The sequence below is a fragment of the Chenopodium quinoa genome, unplaced genomic scaffold (assembly GCF_001683475.1).
Source record: "Chenopodium quinoa cultivar QQ74 unplaced genomic scaffold, ASM168347v1, whole genome shotgun sequence".
Taxonomy (NCBI): domain Eukaryota; kingdom Viridiplantae; phylum Streptophyta; class Magnoliopsida; order Caryophyllales; family Amaranthaceae; genus Chenopodium; species Chenopodium quinoa.
Window position 1 is genome coordinate 411,385 of NW_018745651.1, and position 18,655 is coordinate 430,039.

Genomic DNA, 18,655 nt, shown 5'->3' on the forward strand with positions numbered 1-18,655 from the left:
TAGAGTAAGAACTTTTGGACTATTCCAAGAGGTACTCACAAAGATCGTACGGTGAGGATCAATGTGTCGGCGGGCCCGGTGGGTGATGCCACTAACTTGGTCTTGATTTAATTTGGATTATCATAAAATTTAAATTAATTTGTACTATTTATTTTAATTATTTAATTAAGTCATCAGCCAACTGTATCAGATTACATACATTACTTGGCTCCATGTGATTCTCCAATTGGCCGTCTTCTTAGCTAATTAAGCTGGAGCTCTCTATTATTCTTCCACTATTATTCTATATTTATTTATTTCTTATATTTTTAGTGTCTTTTAATATTTTGTTATGAGCATTTTCAAACTATGCGTATTCATGTATTCTACTTTGTAATTGGACAAATAATGTAGATGAGATTTGATCACAAGTTTTAAGTATCATTTTACATGATTTTAACCAACTAAGCTAAGATAGTTGACATGATCATCCATACCGTAAAATACTTAATTATTTTTCCCTTAGTTACTTGTTTTTGTATGACACTTCGTTACTTATTAGTGATTTGGCACGTTCTAAAAATTACTTGTAAAAAAATGTTACTCCGTATGATTTAGGTTTTCCCCTCATCCATTAGTTAAGACTTACGAGTAACAAGAATCATCATACATATCATTAATGCATGATAATAATGATTTAGGCTCTAATATACCCTTTAATTAGCTGGTGGTAACACCGCCCTCCAAAGAAAAAGGAAAACTATATCATATACGTAATTAATTAATTAAAAAAAGGGGTAGATAATGTGATAATCCTAGTCCTACAATAAGTGTGTATATCTAGGAGAGCATGGTATTATTAATTAATTAACTAATTAAACTAATAATATAAAGGATCAGACTTAATAGAGGGGGTATAATAAGGCCTGCAGCAATTGCTGGGACTGGGACTGTCAATAACATCTATATTTCATTTTCTCTCTCCTCCTAATTAGCTCCTCACAAATCTAAAATCAGATTGGTTAAAGAGTTTTATTCTGGGATTTGTTTGGCATGCCAAAAGTTGGAACACCCAAAACTACCAAACTCCAACAACAATAACAATAATTCTCATAGGTTTCTGTGTTTGCTACTACATACCAAGTTTATTAAATATAAACCATATACTGCTATATCATCAGTAGTATATCTGAAATTTATATATTCTTCCCTTTTTTATTTTTTGGTCCCTCTCTTTTTTATTTCCTCCTCTTACTATATATATATATACTTGAAGATTTACTTCCAGATCAGGTGATCTAATCCCTCTCACTTTCAACCAAATCTTACATTCAGAGTTTGTAAAAAGGAAAAAAAAAAAAAAAAAAAAAAAATTCTTGGCTTCTTCATCATATCATCTATCATCATCTTCCTATCCTTTCTCTTTTTTTGTTGAGAGGACTGGAAATCGTCGTCAGTGCATTAATCAAGGAATAAAGTGTCCATCAGTACATACGGAGAGATCGTCATCAATCGATCTTCAAGTGAATCATAGTTGGTCTTCTCATCTAAATCCGAGATATTTTACAGGTAATTAAGAATTTTATTTTATTTTATTTATGTTCTAAAATTGAATTTAAAAAGTTTTATAAATTTCATGTATGTTTGATTTGTACTCCTGATGTGAAGGAAAGAATAATCAATAAGATCCACAATAAATAAAACTGTAGAGAAGCATGCAAAGTCACAGGATTTTGAAAGTGATAGAGAAAAAAAGGAGATGGGTATATGTGTGATTAAAACTAGGTGAAAATGATATGTCACTTGCCAGAAATATCTAATTTAGCTAACTGGCTAGAAATCTACATATCACCTAAGGTTTGCTTTCATTAGGATGTGTATTATATGGCCCCTACAATTTGATGGGTAAGAGATATTATTTGGAGGGGCCATTAATATTCTTCTGGGTATAGCCTATCACATTACGACACATAATATAGAATTGCGCACGCAGCTTATAAGGGAGTTATTGATGTTATTGCGTTAAGATTCAAACTTGACAAGTTACATCACATCAGTATTTTAAATTGTTAAGTGATAGTCTATTGATATTTTAAGTAACAAATTATACGAAACAAATCAGTAAGTAAAAAACATAAATGATATGAAATGAATGGAGTAATAGAGATGTACAAAAAAAGCTAAGGTACACCAAATTACCTTTTCATCAGAGGTCCAAAATAATGCCCTACTATCTTTTCTACTAAGTTTTTTTTGTTGTAATTTGTCATATTGCTTGGTCTTAAACCAATCAAATAGGGAAATAGAAAATGTCATAAAATCTTATATCTTTCTTTTTTTTCATTCCTTCCTAATTTTTCTTTCTCCATCTCTCAGGAACAAGATCGGAAGAAGACTTCCACTAAAAATTCTACAATCGTTTTCTTAAAAAACTATCGTTTTTTTTTTCTTCCTTCAACAAATGGAGACTCAAAAGTCCAATAATGATAAAGAATTTATGCGAATTGCGATGCTAAAGCATGAAGAAACATTCAGAGAACAGGTAATAAATATTTACATACTTTGTATCTTTAAATTTTTGTGTAAACTACTAATATATAATCAACAAATGTAATTAACATTAAAAATTATTGATGTTTCAGGTGAGTGAACTTCATCGTCTATACCGAATACAGAAGGTGCTAATGGAAAGTGTTGGAGTAGTAAACCAACAACAACAAAAGCCGCAAAAACTCGAGCGTTACCCTTTGGTTGAGAGCAGCCAAAAAGCCTTTACAATTGATCATTATCAACAACAACTAATTCTACAAGCACAAGCACAAGCACAAGCACAGAGAGATAACATTGCGAAAACAAAGATCAACCACAGCAACATTATGGTGGGATTAAATGTAATGCGACCTGATAATCAAGTATTATTAACAGGCAACGGCGGTCCAAGACCATCCGAAGCTTACGAACACATTGCAGAAACTAACGGCAATAGTAATAAACTAATGGTGTTAGATGAAGGTGATGAGATTGAGCTCACTCTAAGCTTAGGTCCAACTACATATAACCCGACACGACGAAAGAATGGCAAGTCGGAGTCAGGTCAAAGCATATCATCTTCCTCAACGGGGTCAAGCCAGACTAGAAAAACGAGTCCGAAGAATAATACTAATAATAGAAGCTCAGTGACGACGACGACATGGGGTGGTTTTCCTCAGGGTTCCGGAATCGAACCCGGGTTCTCTAATAGTCAACAAAATAATAATCCTCCATGGTTGTACCAAGCTTTGAGCTTGAAGCTCACTTAACCCAACTGAGTTTATTAGGTTCAGTTGTCTGTAGTTTTGTGTGGAGTTGTTCTTTTGTTTATTTTAATTTTCTTTTAACCTTTTTTTCAATTTTCTCTTTTGCTGTTAGTTTTTTTTTGAGACTAATGGAGACAGATTGATCAGGCATTAGTAGAGGCCTTTTGTAAAAAGTTTAAAATTGTTATTAAAATGACAACCTTGTTAATCTTACGAAAGATTAGTCATGAGACTTGTTAAAACTTCCTATATTTGTAGAATATGTACGTACTTCATATAATGTTGATGTTAGGATTTAGTTATCACATTTCTCGTTTAAAACATTTTATTGAGTAAGTACTGTATAGGTTTAAATTTAGATTTTTTTTCAATTTAAAATCTAATGTTGAATTAGTTATGCAGTTTGGAAAATGGATTTTGTCAAGATATTAAATGGGACCTAGATTTTAGCACAAAAAAATGGCAAAGATTCTATGGCTAATTGGCTAGAAATGGTATCAGCAGAAGTGGACAAATAATGTCAGTTGTTGTATCCTTGAATCCTGGCTATGTTTTCATGTGTACAAGTTTAGTTGTATGATGAGATAGGTTCCAAGATCTTCATCAATTTCTACCCATTATGCCTAACCTGTAAATAAAAGCTTGCTGGAATTCATTTCTTTAAGGATTGAATTTCTGAACTAGGAATTTCATTTTTACATCCTTGCAATTTTATAAGCATATCTGCGCTCATATTTATCCATTCTAAATTTGCTATTCAAACTCATTGTGTGTGTGCGTGTGTGTGATTGGAGCTGAAATTGCAGAAGGAAAAATTCCCCAAATAAGATAATAGAACGATATCAATAGATCGAACACCTAAAAGAAAATTACCGGACAAACAAAAAAGAACAAAGAGAGCGAGTAATGTATACGAGTACATGTAATCCCCCAAAGGTGATAAGGTCTCTTAGTTTATTATCTAAACAACAAAGGGAGTATATAAGTAGTTGAAAGATAGAATATACAGTAGTCTTGTTAGAGTGTAGTTGGATCCTGCAAAAATAGTTGATTTTGAATTCTTTGTGTCTGCCACCAAATGGTAACAAGAGATTCCTTGTCTTGAATTAATTAAATTACAACAGCTACTACCATCAATGGAGGGTCGGGGCCTCTCTGCCCTGTCCTCATAATTTAGCTAATTAATGATTTCTGTTTAATTTTGGAAAAATATCATTTGGAAGTATCCTCATCTTCTTCCCCTAAAGAAAGAACTTTCCTGTAAGCAACTGTAGTATTACATTGTATGTATGACCCAGAATCATGCTTTGCTAGCCTGTCCTTTATTTATTTTACTCTATCTTTACTTAAAAGTTCCTTTTTTGATTTCATATGTATAAAGAATACTTTTTAAGACCACACCCCCACCACCAAATCATTGATCTCGAATTTCGTAGATTAAGGGTATATTCTATTCTCCTTACTTAGGGTGACTCGGTCTGAATTTTATAAAATTTAGCTTGAATGCAAATAGTTTGGTTTAGTCACATTTGAATTTTTCTAGTCTAGTTATGATAAGAGAGTCAAGAGAAAAAAGTATAAATGTCCAAATGTCGTTGTCTTTCATGATTATTTTTCAAATTGTCCTTACACATTAAGCTTTTGTTATACTTTGTATATGATATACGAGCTGAGTAATTTCTAATTGTTTTGACTTTTCAACATTTATTATTGATACTATATTATTGTACTCTAATGCGGAGAATAGACTATAGTTGTATTGTCATTTTTTAGTCATTTAAATTAGTTATCCAGGCAATGATATGTTAGAAAATTCTTATATCCTTCTAGTGATCTTGACTGAGTATAAATTATTATTACTGATTAAAATCAATTTTACTTAGTAAAAATGATTTCTACAAATTAATACTTATTGCCTTATTGGATCATTATAGTACTGTTTTTGTTTTTTATATATTACTAAATTGCTATAAGATGGGCTTTTGAATGAGATGGCTTACTTTTAAAGGCCCAATAGAATGATCATTACTTACAAATTTACCTGTCCAGCCCATCCAGCCCAATATTCCTCTGACCGGTAAATTGGGCTGGAGTTAAAAAAATCTCATTAGAGGATGAATGTGAGTGCTTCCTCCGGAGTTCAGACAATTAAACTCCATCAAACCTCCGAAATTGGTGATCTAACTAAGTGCTTATTTAGTTCAACATGAGAAATAACTTTTCATGTGAAATCATATACCATGGGAAATAACTTTCCTTGCTAATTGTATAAAAATTCTAAAAAAGTGTTTGGTTGGCATCATGGGATTTAGTACTTTTTAGGAAATAATTTCCTATGCATTGTAGGAATTCACTCACCTAGGGGGGGGGGGCTTGGTGAGTTATTTCCCATGCTATGTAGGAATTTACATTACCCTTGGAAATTTTAATACCTAGGAAATCTCTAACCAAACACAACATATTTTAGCTATTGCCTAGGAAATTTTATTTCCAAGGAAAATATCTTCCTACTAAACAAGCACTAAGTATGTAGATGGTTACTTAATGACCAGAATCGCAAATCGTTAGCAATACCTATGTAGCAATCAAGTGTCAAATTTGAACGAGCACGGCGAGTGCATATAAAGCACCAATTGATTTTAGTATGAAACCTATTTGGATATACGTAGCTAGAGTGTGGAAGTAGAACAGGAATAGAGCATGTGTAGGTCCGTTTGATTGAAGAAATTTACCCAAAAATGAAGAAAAGAGAACTTGTAAGAGCAATACTAATAATATTGAATTATATCATGTTTATGATATAGGATGAATTTTACACATAATATACAAATACTTATACTACACAACAATATATTTAGCAAACAGAAGAAGAAAAGAAAGTGCAGTTTTTTTTCTCAATCCTCAAAATACCAACTGAATCATGAGCTCAAACTGTACATTACCAAAAAAGTCCTACAAGACAAACCATGTAAATCGAATTTTAAGAGATGGAATGGCGACGACCCTTACTAGCCTTAGCACGGCGAGGAGTTGAGAGTACTCCTCCATCAGCAGGAATAAGAAGCCTCCCTAATTTCTTCACAGAGGTCATAAAAGACTTTCTAGGCAAAGGCGGCTTCTGATCAGAAGCAGACGTAGTACTTTTTGCAGGACTGCTAGTAACAGATGTATTATTATCAATCATACTCTTAGGTTTCTCAACTTCCTTCAACTTCATTTTTAATTTAAGGAGCTCAATTTTCAGGTCCTCATTCTCCCGCCTAAGCTTTATGAGCTCATCTGCAGAGGGTGTAGTCGAGGAGTAAAGGTTCAGAGTTTTACTAGGGATTATGGCTCCTGAGGAGGAGTTAAAATTGCCGTCATTACTTTCATTCATGGACTCGCGAAGGCGTTGCTGCTCGTAGTAGAGTACTTGAACAACCGTTTGGACAGGAAGACGGTCATTTTGAGCTGCATGAGCACATGCCTCCCGTGATAGCTTCTGGCAATCCATTAAGCTGCACACTTTCTTCCTCTCCAGGTCACTTAGTGTAGGATGAGCCTGCAAAGTTTTCTAACAAACTTACACAACAGAGTTTTTTATCTCAACCTTATACATCAAATGCAATATGATATTATGGACGGCCGTTCATTATTTTAGTGCAAATTTTGAGATAATCAAGGTATTTTTTTCTCATTCATACTTGCAAAATCTAGAACTATTTTAAGGTGATGAGTGTATGATTTCTTTATCAACTGTTCAAGTAGACGAGGAATAGAGGCTTGGAATACGTGGACTATATTTTAGGGAGGAACACCTGATCTCAGGGATCTACAAAACAGGTCAATCCCTAAATGCGTCGATACACGGTACATAACGCGATAATGATATAAAAATATTCAGTGTTTATATATTTGACCTTAAATTCAAACATGACATATCGTGTTATTTCAGGATGAAAGAAATATGAAGCAATAAGAAGTAAAAGCAACAATAAATGAAGTAAGATAACACGAACTTTGCAGGTATTTTAATTCGAATTAGCAGCTCTTTGATCAGTGGAATGAATAGCAATAAAGTAGATGATGTTATCATACTGAATTTGCAAAATGAAACAGAACATACCTTGAGGAAAATATCTATAGCTCTATACATCCCATCCTCAGTGACTCGAGCTTGTTCAGGAATGATCTCAGCTAGACCAGTAAATTTGGAAACTGTCAAATTTCGATCAGAGGCAATCTCAGCCAAGTAACTTTCCATCAATCTCCCCACTCTTTCCAAGTCATTAGACGGAGGAAATACCTGTTCCTCCCCTGCACCATAACCCAGATGATTGCCCTCCATTTCGCTCTCAAGGAAGTTCATCATGATCCTCCTCACTGAATCCACATCAAACAAGGTGTCCCCAGTGAAACAATATGAAGGTATCAAAAGGTCATCTAAGGCTGCCTGACCAAGTTGTAAGGCCATCCTCTTTTCCAAATCAAGGCGGCAAGCAACTGTTGTCTCAAGCCATATTGAAGAACGAAGTAATGTGGCCAGGAAACTAACTGATAGCACATTTTTTTCCCTGGGAAGCAGGCTTACTATAGTCTCTAAGACAACCCTCTTTTCATGTTCTTGCTTGGGCTCCAATTTCTTCCTCCCCTTACCGACCACCTCCTGCTCCACAAGATCATAACCTTATGTAAAGTTATGCAAGAAATAAGGAGAAGTTATCATAAACAATGCCTAGCATAATATTCTTGTGTGGTTTACTATAATGACTCAGTTGTGTCAAAAAAAATTAGTATGGGGGTGGAAAATTGATTAGTTCCTTTGGTTGAGTGCAAAGTATTTCTCAAATACAAATTCCTAACATTAAAAGTTTTATAGGACAAGGCTAGACCTGGAAATCCTAACCTAGACCTGATGACCCGACCCATGACCCGAAATTGACCCGACCCATACCCGACCCGAAAATGGAGTTGACCCAATCCTGACCCGACACTTGATCTGACCCGGCCCGAAGTTAACTCGACCCGAAATTGTCCCAAAGTGTTTGACCTGAACAGACCCGATACCCAAAATTGACCCGAACAGACCCGATACCCGAAATAATCTCGAACTAAAATTACCTTATAATTGAATTTAAAATGTCTTGTGCCAAAAGTAACTCAAATTGTTCATCTTCAACCATAGCTAAGCTCATAAACTAAATTGATAGTTTTTATTATAACAATAACTATATATATACTCCGTATAAAATTATTCATTTGAGCTTGATTCACAAATGAAACAACCCGAACATGACCCGTCCAGATTTTGACCTGACCCGAATATGACCCGAATATACTTGACCCGACCCGAAATTGACCCGATGCCTGACCTAAATTGACCCGAAATCCGAATTGACCCGACCCATACATGGCCCGAATGTTAGCTGACCCGACCCTTACCCGACCCGAATGACCCATTTGCCAGGTCTAGACAAGGCTATCATTTTTTTTAAAAACAAAATATACGGATTCAAGGGGGAAATTTAAAAATACTGTTCCAACCGTAAGAAGATAACTTACTACTCAAATCTGAATCAAGAAGAATCAGGGCATGAAGAAAAGCGGAACCAGAAAGGCAGAAAGGAACATATTCTCTACTGATATAAAATGTTTCCCCCATTGACAGGAAATTGTAAATGTTTTTCCCCTACTCTCTGATTTTATACCATCAAATAACAGAAGTGGAAACCGAAGATGCAAAAACATAGGTTAGGAATTTTATCAGCTAAATCAAACATGAATAAAAAGTAATTGAGGAGGGCATCTCACCAAACCTCTAAGAGACTTTTGAGCATAGAGCATGAGTAGTGGACCAAGAGCATATTGCTTAAATCCTCTAGCTGTCATTGCTATCAGAACCCTTTGAAACATATCAATTCTAAGTGTAGTTAAATCTTCTGCCCACCAAAACTCCACGATAGGTTTTTGCTGAGGAACTAATGAAGAATTGCTTTCTTCAATGCCGCCTTCCATCCTGTTGGTCCCTGAGAATTGGCTATCCTTGCAGGCTAGAAAAGCTATAGCGTCAACACAACGACTCACTACCTTTACTTGCTCTGCCATAGGTAGCAGGCTTTCTGATGTAAGCAGAATTGAAACACAGGAAGAAAGGCTCTTTAATGCTACTTCATTCAAGTACGTCTCAGTCCTTCGAACAAGGTTCTCTACTGCAAAATCTTCTGTCATTTCAAGATACTCAGCCGCACATCGAAGCATGGCAATGTTTTCGGTGCTTATCTCAAAATTAATCCCATAGCAGAACTTTGCTGCAAGCTCGAAAGCTTCTGCTCCTCCCGGAATGTCACGAATTTCAACGTTGCAGACATCAGAATCATTAGATTCTGATACCAATTTCTTAAGGTATCCACATTTTGACAGGAGTGGGAACTGCACATAACATAAAAGGTATATAAACCTTCAGCTAAGCTTATGTTAAGTGCCATTTTTTTCACATCAAATAAAATAAATTTATAAAAAAAGGAAGATGGATGTTTTTGTTGTATAAGATTTTCCTTTATTCAACTATAACAGTGAAAATTACCTTGTGCAAAGAAAAGGAATCATCACCTATACGAATGGTGACATCACTAGGAATTTCCTGAGAGATAATCCTGCAACTACAAAAGTTACATCAATAATCTCCTGTGTATTAATGATTATAATTTAATTTTTATGATTAACTTTCAAGATACATACATCTATCTTTAGGAAAAAAAGTCGGTGATATATATTATAATAATTAAAGCATCAACATAAATATATAAATAGGAGATGAGAGGCAAACCATTCATTTGTTCTCTTCATAGCTGAAGACAGCAGCTCTTTCTTCTTAGAGGACATGTCACCAGTAGTAAGTGGAGCTTCTTCTTGATCAAGTCCCATCATGAAAAGGATCGGAAACTGAAACCAAAACCCTTTATTATCATAATTACATCAGAACAGTGCCATAATATAAGGCCATAAAAGCAGCAGTAGATTCAACTTCACCCCCCTAAAAAAAAAGTTGTGGTGAAAAAAGTCACTCAATCAAACTGATATTATTTCCTTTTTTCTGGGTACTACTATGTTTTCTACCCTGATCTTTTTATCACAATGAAAATCCTGCACTGAATTTTTGTTCAATGACAGTAGAAGCTCAAGTTCCAATGAAGAATTATGTAAGGAAAGAAATAATTAAGACAATACACAATCATCGAACCTAAGAAATTACACAAATGGGTCTCGAGTATGAGGATGAAAGCCACCATAGAAAGTGTCACATCTTGGTAGGGATTCATGATAATGAAAACGGACAGATATGTCAAATGAAGGATGTCCTCCAAAATCTCTCCATAAATGTGTGGTAGTAAGCTGAGGAAGATAACAAAATAGGATCAGATAGCGTGTTTGGCTAAATAGACCTTGTACTTCATATGTAATTATGTAAAACACTAGTTAAAGTTTCGCTGGATTGTCCATGTGGGAAACATCTCAAATCCAACTATCCAAGAAGTACCCATGTTTACCTGTCCTAATCATCAGTTTTGAAGAAAATACTAAGTTATCACTTGTAGCTAGTTGTAATTTCATGTTACCATTGGGTGAATGTCAAGCAGCTTAGTTGGTAAGATGTTTAGGAGAACGTTTGCACGCCAAGATTAAAAACTCAGTTTCATCTTACCTGTAAACTCATTTATAATCCAAAAAGGGCATCATAAAGGATATTATTTCAATGTTGTAGTTGGTTTTAACATACATGAGAGAAGGGTTTAAAATGTGTCTCAATCAGCATTTATTTCTTCGCGCCATAAAAGAAAAACGGTCACAACGGATTGGATTTTGCTTGGATGTCAAATTCAAATGTACACAACAACCAACTAACACTGGCCTTGTACAGTAGTGGAGAACTATAGATAGACTACAGAAAAGCATGTAACAATTAGCAATAGACACAACCTTTTACTTCTAGGTGCAGGAATTGATTTTCGGCATTCAAAACACGAATAATATTGTTCTTACAAGCAATTTTTCTAATCAAACTACTGCAATTAACTTCAGACAATCTTGTTGAAAAATCATGTACGTAGTATGTCTATATAATTTCAGTTGTGCCTAAAAAAAATTAGCTGAAGCAGTGATACAAACAACCATCACGCTTTACCAGCATGAATATGGTGCAGCCTGAAGTACCCAGGATGTTGCTCTATTATGACAAACACAGCCCCTCTACGCGCGTGCCACGTGCATGATTTGCACATGCCAAATCAGGAGCGCTATCTTGGGTACTCCCGGGTGCATAAAAAATTTGCCACATTCTTACAGATTAATGATCCAGCTATCCACATCCATCCACCGAATGGCTTGTTTGATCTTAACCAGCCTTGATAATCCCTAGCAAGCCAGAGGAAAAAAGCATTATCCAATCAATTTTGTAACAGATATGGTAACTGTTTACATACCCCACAAAAGACTCAGATCTGTCAAGAGCAGAGTGCTTAATCTTTTCTAGAAGACTTGAACTAATAATTGATAGAATCATGCAAACTTTCCCAGAAAAAATTATTTAGTTTATTTCATTTTCAATTTTAGAAATCAAGGAGACACCAGTAGGTGACCCAATTCAAAAAGTTGCCCCACAAGGAAAACCAACACCAGACGATGAACATGTATACTTTTCTAGAAAAAAATAAAATTAGAGTACTTTTCTTTCATGACAACAAGGAAGACAGCACATGTTATCTGCGAGATTTTCTGCCTGAAATTGAAGAACTATCAACAATTCACCATAGCATAATGCAGGGTCAATACTTTGTTACTATCTGTATCGGAACACCCAAAGCCATCATTTTCAAGCCTAACCACACATAACAAGAAGTTGCATCCTTCTATCCTTTGCCGCTCAACACACACACACACAAGGAGCAGTTCAATGTGAGGCAAGTAACTAGCTGCTGTTTGGAGTAATAAAAAGGAAATAGTCATGTATTATGAAAACATCATACCATAGCCAACTCGTGCCAAAAGATGAGGTTCACAATCTATTTTGAGGCTATCATATTTCTGGACCGACCATTGATACTGTAAAATAGAGGACCAACTACAGTTATAAATCTTATAATAAGTTAATAACCATTGGGGGGGAGGGGGTTGAAGCTTTAAAATATTTCTGTTGAAGTCAAATCACATCAATATATCATGCACATATATGGGGTCCTTCAAAATACAATGATGTTATTGCATTATACAGATACATATCTTTTGTTGAGCTGTAAGTTACCTACTCTATCTTTACACTAACATATTGGATGCTTCACACCTAGTAAAGAATCAGTAAAGATCCACACGAGCCTATTTTCACTTATTTCAGGTTTAATAAGTTCAGACAAGTTCAGTTAAGGAAAAATAAGTTTTGATAAGGGCACCCAAGTTCAAATTACAACTAAAATAAGTTTTAATAAGTTCAATTAAGTGAAAATCAGGTGAATAGAACACACACTAAGTAGCTACAAGAGCAAGTGGCTACACTTTCAGGATTGAGAAATTGTTTTTTATCCAACACTGTCAACAGCTCCAATCAACGCAGCTGAAGTGCTACCAAAGTACCAGTTGAAGATTAAAAAAAGAAAGAGCTAATAGCTTTTCTTACTTCCTACCAGCAAATCTAATATATAAATCCAGTTAAAGACAACAATACAGAAACTACACATCTATAATTATTGAGACAAACAAGGCCACATGCATAAAGGTTTGATTTTGTGTTATCTTATTCCATAAAAGTTATGAAATTGAAGGCTCAACCACTGGTGCATAATATCATATTTTCCCTCCCCTTCACAGACCCAATGTCATTTATCAACTAAGACAAAAGGCATATAAATGAAGAAGACAGCCAAAGATGACAAAATAGAGGTGTTGGAATAACAGCATGTTTAAGATGATTAAAGCTAATAATAATTAATCATATAGATACCAAATAATCATATGTTTAACTGCACTTCAATTGACAAGAGGCATTTCATGTCACAACTGACAGGAGAGAAGGGATCATGACTGGAGTAGCTTAAAGGCATTAAACAGTTCTGACATGATAATCATGCAACTACACTTTCAGTTGTGAAGCAGGAATTTGTAAGGCAAATAACACCTGTCATGAACATTGAGCCTTTTGGAATTGGTAAATATCAGTGTTTGAAAAAGCGCGCCTTACGCTGAGGCGCAAGGCGATAGAGGGTAAGCGCTTAATTTGGCCTGGGTGAGGCGTTTTTATTAGGCACACCTGAAGCAAATTTCTGCCAATTTTTTTTTTAACTGTTTATATAGTGCCTCACTTCAAAGAGCCGCACCTAGGCGCTGCATAACCCTTATCGCTTCAGCTTTTTTATACATTGGTAAATATCACAAACTAGTAGAGGCAACAACTTCTGCAGTTCTGCCTTCTAATCATCTTGTCCTTTGTGGCTCAAAGCATCAGCTAATATTTCAATTTTTGTTTTATAAAAGATTCTGATTCTAAGAATGAGGCAAAAGATGATGCTTAAGGGTCATTTACCAACACAACATTAGATGAAAGGTGGGCAACTTAAAAGTTAAACCACAAGGTGTTACCAGTCCCATCTGAAAGATAAAGGCCCCTAACTAGAGGGAGAGGGGGGGGGGGGGTGAGGGGAACAAACAAACAAAAGTAAAAAAGAAAAAAATTCAGAAGAATCAGTCAGAACTCAGAAGCAGCAATTTTACATGCCTAGACATGCATACCATCAGCATCACATATCGTTCTATGCACAAAGAAGCTTCTGTGTGAACTGTGAAGAAATACATCTTACCCTGCCAAAGCACTACTTTGGCAAGGCCTCACTACATTGTTTGGTGCTGAGGATAACATGTCTTACTTATATAATGTTAAATGTGAAAGAGGTTGGATCTGTGATCCCCATCTGTGAAAATTTAAGAGAGTAACCAAATTGAATAATAACAACATCAACATTACCACAACCCCAATATGCCTCAAGAAGTTTTTTCCCCAGGATAAAGTAAGGGGATGGGTGATACATACGAAGTAAGATTTAAGCTCTAGCCTATAAAACAAGAGTATAGATATGTAAGATACAACATTTTGCATCTATAATCAAATAGCCAGTTTGAATCCCTAGAAATTGGAATTTTGGCACCATGCCAGTATGCCACCGTCCAAAGATAAGTTGTATAAGTTAGAACTGCTAGTGGCTAAAGACAATACATACAAACAGGATGAAACCAGCTTTAGTTATAAAATAATTTTTTTTACCACATCCAGATATCCAGCACGCTCTGACTGGCAACTTGTTTGTTGAGATTGATTGAGAAATCTTACAATGCTAACTAAATAAATTCTATGTCCATCAATCAACTTGGATTTTTTAATTTACCACATAAAGACGAACATACAGCTCAAAAATTAATACTTATGGCCTCTAGACATTGGCAAGACCTCATGTACTCCTAGCTTTTTAACACACATCAGACAAGACATAGCATAAGAAGAGAAGAATCAAAATACTGATATCTGTAAAGCCAACCCTTATAGCCTCCATAAACATAGAACCAAGCTAGCATCCTGAGTAATAACTACACAAGATTACCATTTTATAGTTACATTACCTTTTCATTTTACTATATAGCTGAATAACAGGATTCACTATTAAATTTTACAATGTTGTACTAGTAGCAAGAATGTCTCTATGATTAAGGCAAATTTTGCAATGAATAAATCAAGCACATATCTGTTATGCATCTTCTCTTGTTTTTCTTCTTCTTCTTGAACGCCTTAATCCCATAAGTGGGGTCGGCTACATGAACCAACATGAGGGCTTCTCAGGAGGTCACCCATCCTAGTACTACTCTCAATCATTGTAGCTCATGTCACTGGTCTACCGTAACTCTTCTCCTTTATCCAGGCTTGGGACTAGCAGCGGGAAACCCACTAGCGGACTTTTACATATCTGTTACGCATGATTAACAAATTACAGACCAACAGCAATCATTGCAGATTTTTCAGAACACATTAGGGCCCATGCCCACACAGTCACACACACCCTCCTTTTCTGTATAAGCCCTAGTAATTGTCAAACCATCGCCAAACTGCAGACAAAATTTAGGCCAGCCCCACTTCTATTGGGATTTAGAAATTTTCAAAAAAATAAGAAAAATGACCGTTGTGAATTTGTGATATATATCTATCATGGTTCCTATATAATGGTCTCAAAAAGGATTCATTCTTGATTGTGGACACAAAGAAACAAGTCTCAGGCATGGACAGTAAGAGACACAGGTTATTCTCGCAGTTTGACACAGTTCACAGTCCACTTATGCAATTATGTACATGTTATAGTGTTATAAATCATTCTTGGTTGAGATTCTTGTATATAGTGGTCAAATCACACCATATCCCACAAATTTCACCTCTCCCCAAAAACAATACCTATAGAACTCATCCTAAATCTCATTATAGTCAGCACAATATTATTTTACACTTTTTATAGATTGTCTGCTCCTACTATATCTTTATGGGAGGATTTCTCGCTTAAATTTAGCATCTACAACATTCGAATAGATATTAAACAAACTGTGGTCTACAATGAGTTCATATCCCCATAATCTATAACAATTTCTTTATCGTATAGCTATGCAATTTCCTCACAAGTCACAAAATACCTCAACATCTACCCAAATCTCATAAACCTTTTCTTTTCTGCAAAGAAATTAGTAGAAATGATGCAACCTCCCTAGTCATCTCATAACCAATTTTAGGAAGTACTTTGTATTATTGACGTCCATCAGTTTAAAGTTATAGTATGAAAGGATCTCTCCTTCACTTTAGCCACCAAGAAAAAGTAAGAAAACCCTAGCAAAGCCTATTAATCAAAAAAGTAGAAAAAAAATCAGAAAACCCCCCAACCCCCCCCCACCCCACCAAACGCACATTCACGCTCACAAACATACACACACATATTTCTAGTTCAACCAAGGGTCTACAAAGCTTCTTTATGATCTGAAGTGAAACATAGTATATACTACCTCCGTTTCATATTTTTTGCAACTTTGGAATATTTTATATCTCACAAATAATACCCCAAAGTTGCAAAAAATATGAAACGGAGGTAGTATACAGTCTATTCAAAAATCAAACCCTGGAGTGGGGCAATTTTCATGATCATTGATCATCTCTTAGTTATTCAGGCAGTTATTAGTAAGGATAATTGTCGAAAAGGTAAGAAAACACAACCCTAGTAAGTACCCCACACACACCACACCATTCTAGCTTAACCAAAGGTCTATACAAAACTTCTGTGATCTGAAGTGATGCATATTAGTCTTAGAAAATTCAAACCCAACCTCAAGGGGCGATTTTCATAATCACGCCACTAGATCATCGCCTACTTATTCAGGGAGAACTATTCTAGTGAATTTGTAATTGGAGGGACAAAATGATGTTAAGATTCTGCCTCATAATATTAATTTATACATCTGCAAAGGTTAGGTTAGCTTTCGCCCCAGTTCAATCATAATCAAGAAAGGTTAGGTTTGTTCATTACTAGTCACTCCCCTTCTAAGTACAATTAGGTTTACGCATCAAAATTAATACAGTGAATTTCCTCAATAAAACAACGAAATGCAGGTAACAGGTGATTATATCATAACATAATCAATTTATCTCTAATCTACGACATTTTGACTAGAAAAAAATATATACAAATTCATCCAAAGTAGAATTAGATTAGCATAAAATATGAGTGTGAATCATCAGAGAGATAACAAACAATAAGAAAAGAAATGCGGTTTCATACCATTTAAGATTTCAACTGAGAAGGGCATTTATTGCGGATTGATTAGGAATGCACCAAAATCATTGGAAAGCCACAAATCTCCTCCTCACAAACAGTGTTTGATTTGAAGATTATCCATTAACTCTGTTGAGTATTGACTATGAACTGCCGCCAAGACCGCCTTGGCTCAATTTCGTATATCTAGGCACGAATGCACGATAGTTCGTTACGCTATGTTTGGATAGCAATTATGAAAAGAACGCGAGGGGAGGGGGAGCTAGGGAAGTGTGAAGAAGGAAAATGAAGGGGTTAGGGGAGAATGTCATCAAGATTCGGATTGGATCGGGTCTGTAAAAAGTAGCGGGCTTGTCAGGCTAAAGTATTTTTTTTGGGCCAAATGCACATTGTTTTGGGTCGAGCCATTGATGATCACCTTTAAAAAAAACAAGTTTATCTAAATTTCTCTGTTTTAATAGTCGAAACATTTTCCTTCTATGCTTGTTTCATAATACTTTCTTGATGGGGCGAGAATGAAGGGTACTTTAAGAGAGGAAAGAGATAGAAAGACCATTGTGGAGAATTGACAAAACTTGCTCGGCTCTACCATTAAGAACTATAATATTAAGACCTCAATTTCATTTTTGAGTTACTATTTATGGCTCTCTATACTTAATTTACAAATTAATTTCTATAGTTGCTTTACTATCAATCACTTATCAGGCATGAATCTTTTACGGAGTACACACTATTTAGTAAATCTGGCAAACACGTCGTTTGGGTCATTTTGGGTTGGGTTGCTTTCGAGTCAGCAAATATTCAGGTCGGATCGGATCAATTCGGGTTTCCGAGTCAATTTTGGGTCAACACTTCAAGTTGAGTTCGAGTCAGGTCAATTTGGGTCATGTCAGTTCAGGTTAGGTCGAGTCAATTTTCAAGACTAGTTTTCGGGTCAAGTTTGGGTCGGGTTAGTTTGGGTCGGATCAGTTCGAGTCGGGTTAAATTCGGGTCATGTCGCCAGAATTAAATTCACTTAAAAAAAATTGTGGGAAAATTACCTCTTATTTCAATAATAGTAGTAACTTTAATATAATAATTAGAAACTAAATTAAATTTCATTAAAAAAACACCAAAAAAAAAAAAAAAAAAACGAGTACTTATCAAGTCACTTCGGGTCGGGTCATTTTGAGTTGGGTCACTTCGGGTTTTGGGGTCAATTTTAGACATCGGGTCACGTTCGGGTCAACTCCACTTCGGATCGTGTTCAGGTCCGGTTAGTTCGAATCTGGGTCAATTTTTGGGTTACGGGTCGAGTCATTCGAGTCGGGTCAATCGGATCGGGCCAAGTCAGGTTTGTCAGGCCTACTATTTAGTATATTTACTTAAAATGAGTAGTACAATAGTAATACACACATCACTTTATTTTGGAAAATGTAAATACCAACTAGATTGATTAATTAAAACCTTAAGGGTGACCATCAAAATCAAACATTATACGAAGTATCTTATCTACTAGTACATTATTTGTGTTCATGAGAATCATGACTCATTCAAAAAATCAGAATATTTGCAAATTGTTTC

The 18,655-nt window shown here is 35.4% G+C and overlaps 2 protein-coding genes across 7 annotated transcripts; one reads left to right on the forward strand and one right to left on the reverse strand.

Moving 5' to 3' along the window:
* The first annotated feature begins 912 nt into the window (after nt 1-912).
* On the forward strand, nt 913-3,577 carry LOC110717070. 3 transcript variants are annotated; one of them, XM_021895709.1, is made up of 3 exons: nt 913-1,548; nt 2,356-2,521; nt 2,622-3,577. In XM_021895709.1, the coding sequence occupies exons 2-3, from the start codon at nt 2,441-2,443 to the stop codon at nt 3,276-3,278; spliced, it is 738 nt and encodes a 245-aa protein (XP_021751401.1). In that variant the 5' UTR covers nt 913-1,548; nt 2,356-2,440; the 3' UTR covers nt 3,279-3,577. The 3 variants fall into 3 exon arrangements, with proteins under 3 accessions (XP_021751401.1, XP_021751403.1, XP_021751402.1); XM_021895711.1 differs by lacking the exon at nt 913-1,548 and adding an exon at nt 1,593-2,191; XM_021895710.1 differs by lacking the exon at nt 913-1,548 and adding an exon at nt 1,593-2,164.
* A 2,475-nt stretch (nt 3,578-6,052) lies between these two features.
* On the reverse strand, nt 6,053-17,445 carry LOC110717079 (BTB/POZ domain-containing protein At5g67385-like). 4 transcript variants are annotated; one of them, XM_021895724.1, is made up of 8 exons: nt 17,099-17,445; nt 12,278-12,353; nt 11,596-11,666; nt 10,081-10,196; nt 9,838-9,913; nt 9,066-9,683; nt 7,381-7,920; nt 6,053-6,816 (listed from the first exon to the last, which is right to left on the reverse strand). In XM_021895724.1, the coding sequence occupies exons 4-8, from the start codon at nt 10,179-10,181 to the stop codon at nt 6,256-6,258; spliced, it is 1,896 nt and encodes a 631-aa protein (XP_021751416.1). In that variant the 5' UTR covers nt 10,182-10,196; nt 11,596-11,666; nt 12,278-12,353; nt 17,099-17,445; the 3' UTR covers nt 6,053-6,255. The 4 variants fall into 4 exon arrangements, with proteins under 4 accessions (XP_021751416.1, XP_021751415.1, XP_021751417.1 ...); XM_021895723.1 differs by lacking the exons at nt 11,596-11,666; nt 12,278-12,353; nt 17,099-17,445 and adding an exon at nt 10,495-10,659; XM_021895725.1 differs by lacking the exons at nt 11,596-11,666; nt 12,278-12,353; nt 17,099-17,445 and having other exon boundaries at nt 9,838-9,907; nt 10,081-10,486.
* Between the last annotated feature and the right edge of the window lie 1,210 nt (nt 17,446-18,655).

Coding starts and splice junctions, on each gene's coding strand:
- LOC110717070 (XM_021895709.1), top strand. CDS start 2,441: ATGGAGACTCAAAAGTCCAATAATGATAAAGAATTTATGCGAATTGCG. Junction 2,522..2,621: donor AAGAAACATTCAGAGAACAG/GTAATAAATATT, acceptor TTGATGTTTCAG/GTGAGTGAACTTCATCGTCT.
- LOC110717079 (XM_021895724.1), bottom strand. CDS start 10,181: ATGATGGGACTTGATCAAGAAGAAGCTCCACTTACTACTGGTGACATG. Junction 9,914..10,080: donor ATGAAGAGAACAAATGAATG/GTTTGCCTCTCA, acceptor TAACTTTTGTAG/TTGCAGGATTATCTCTCAGG. Junction 7,921..9,065: donor AAAAGTCTCTTAGAGGTTTG/GTGAGATGCCCT, acceptor CTTGTGGAGCAG/GAGGTGGTCGGTAAGGGGAG.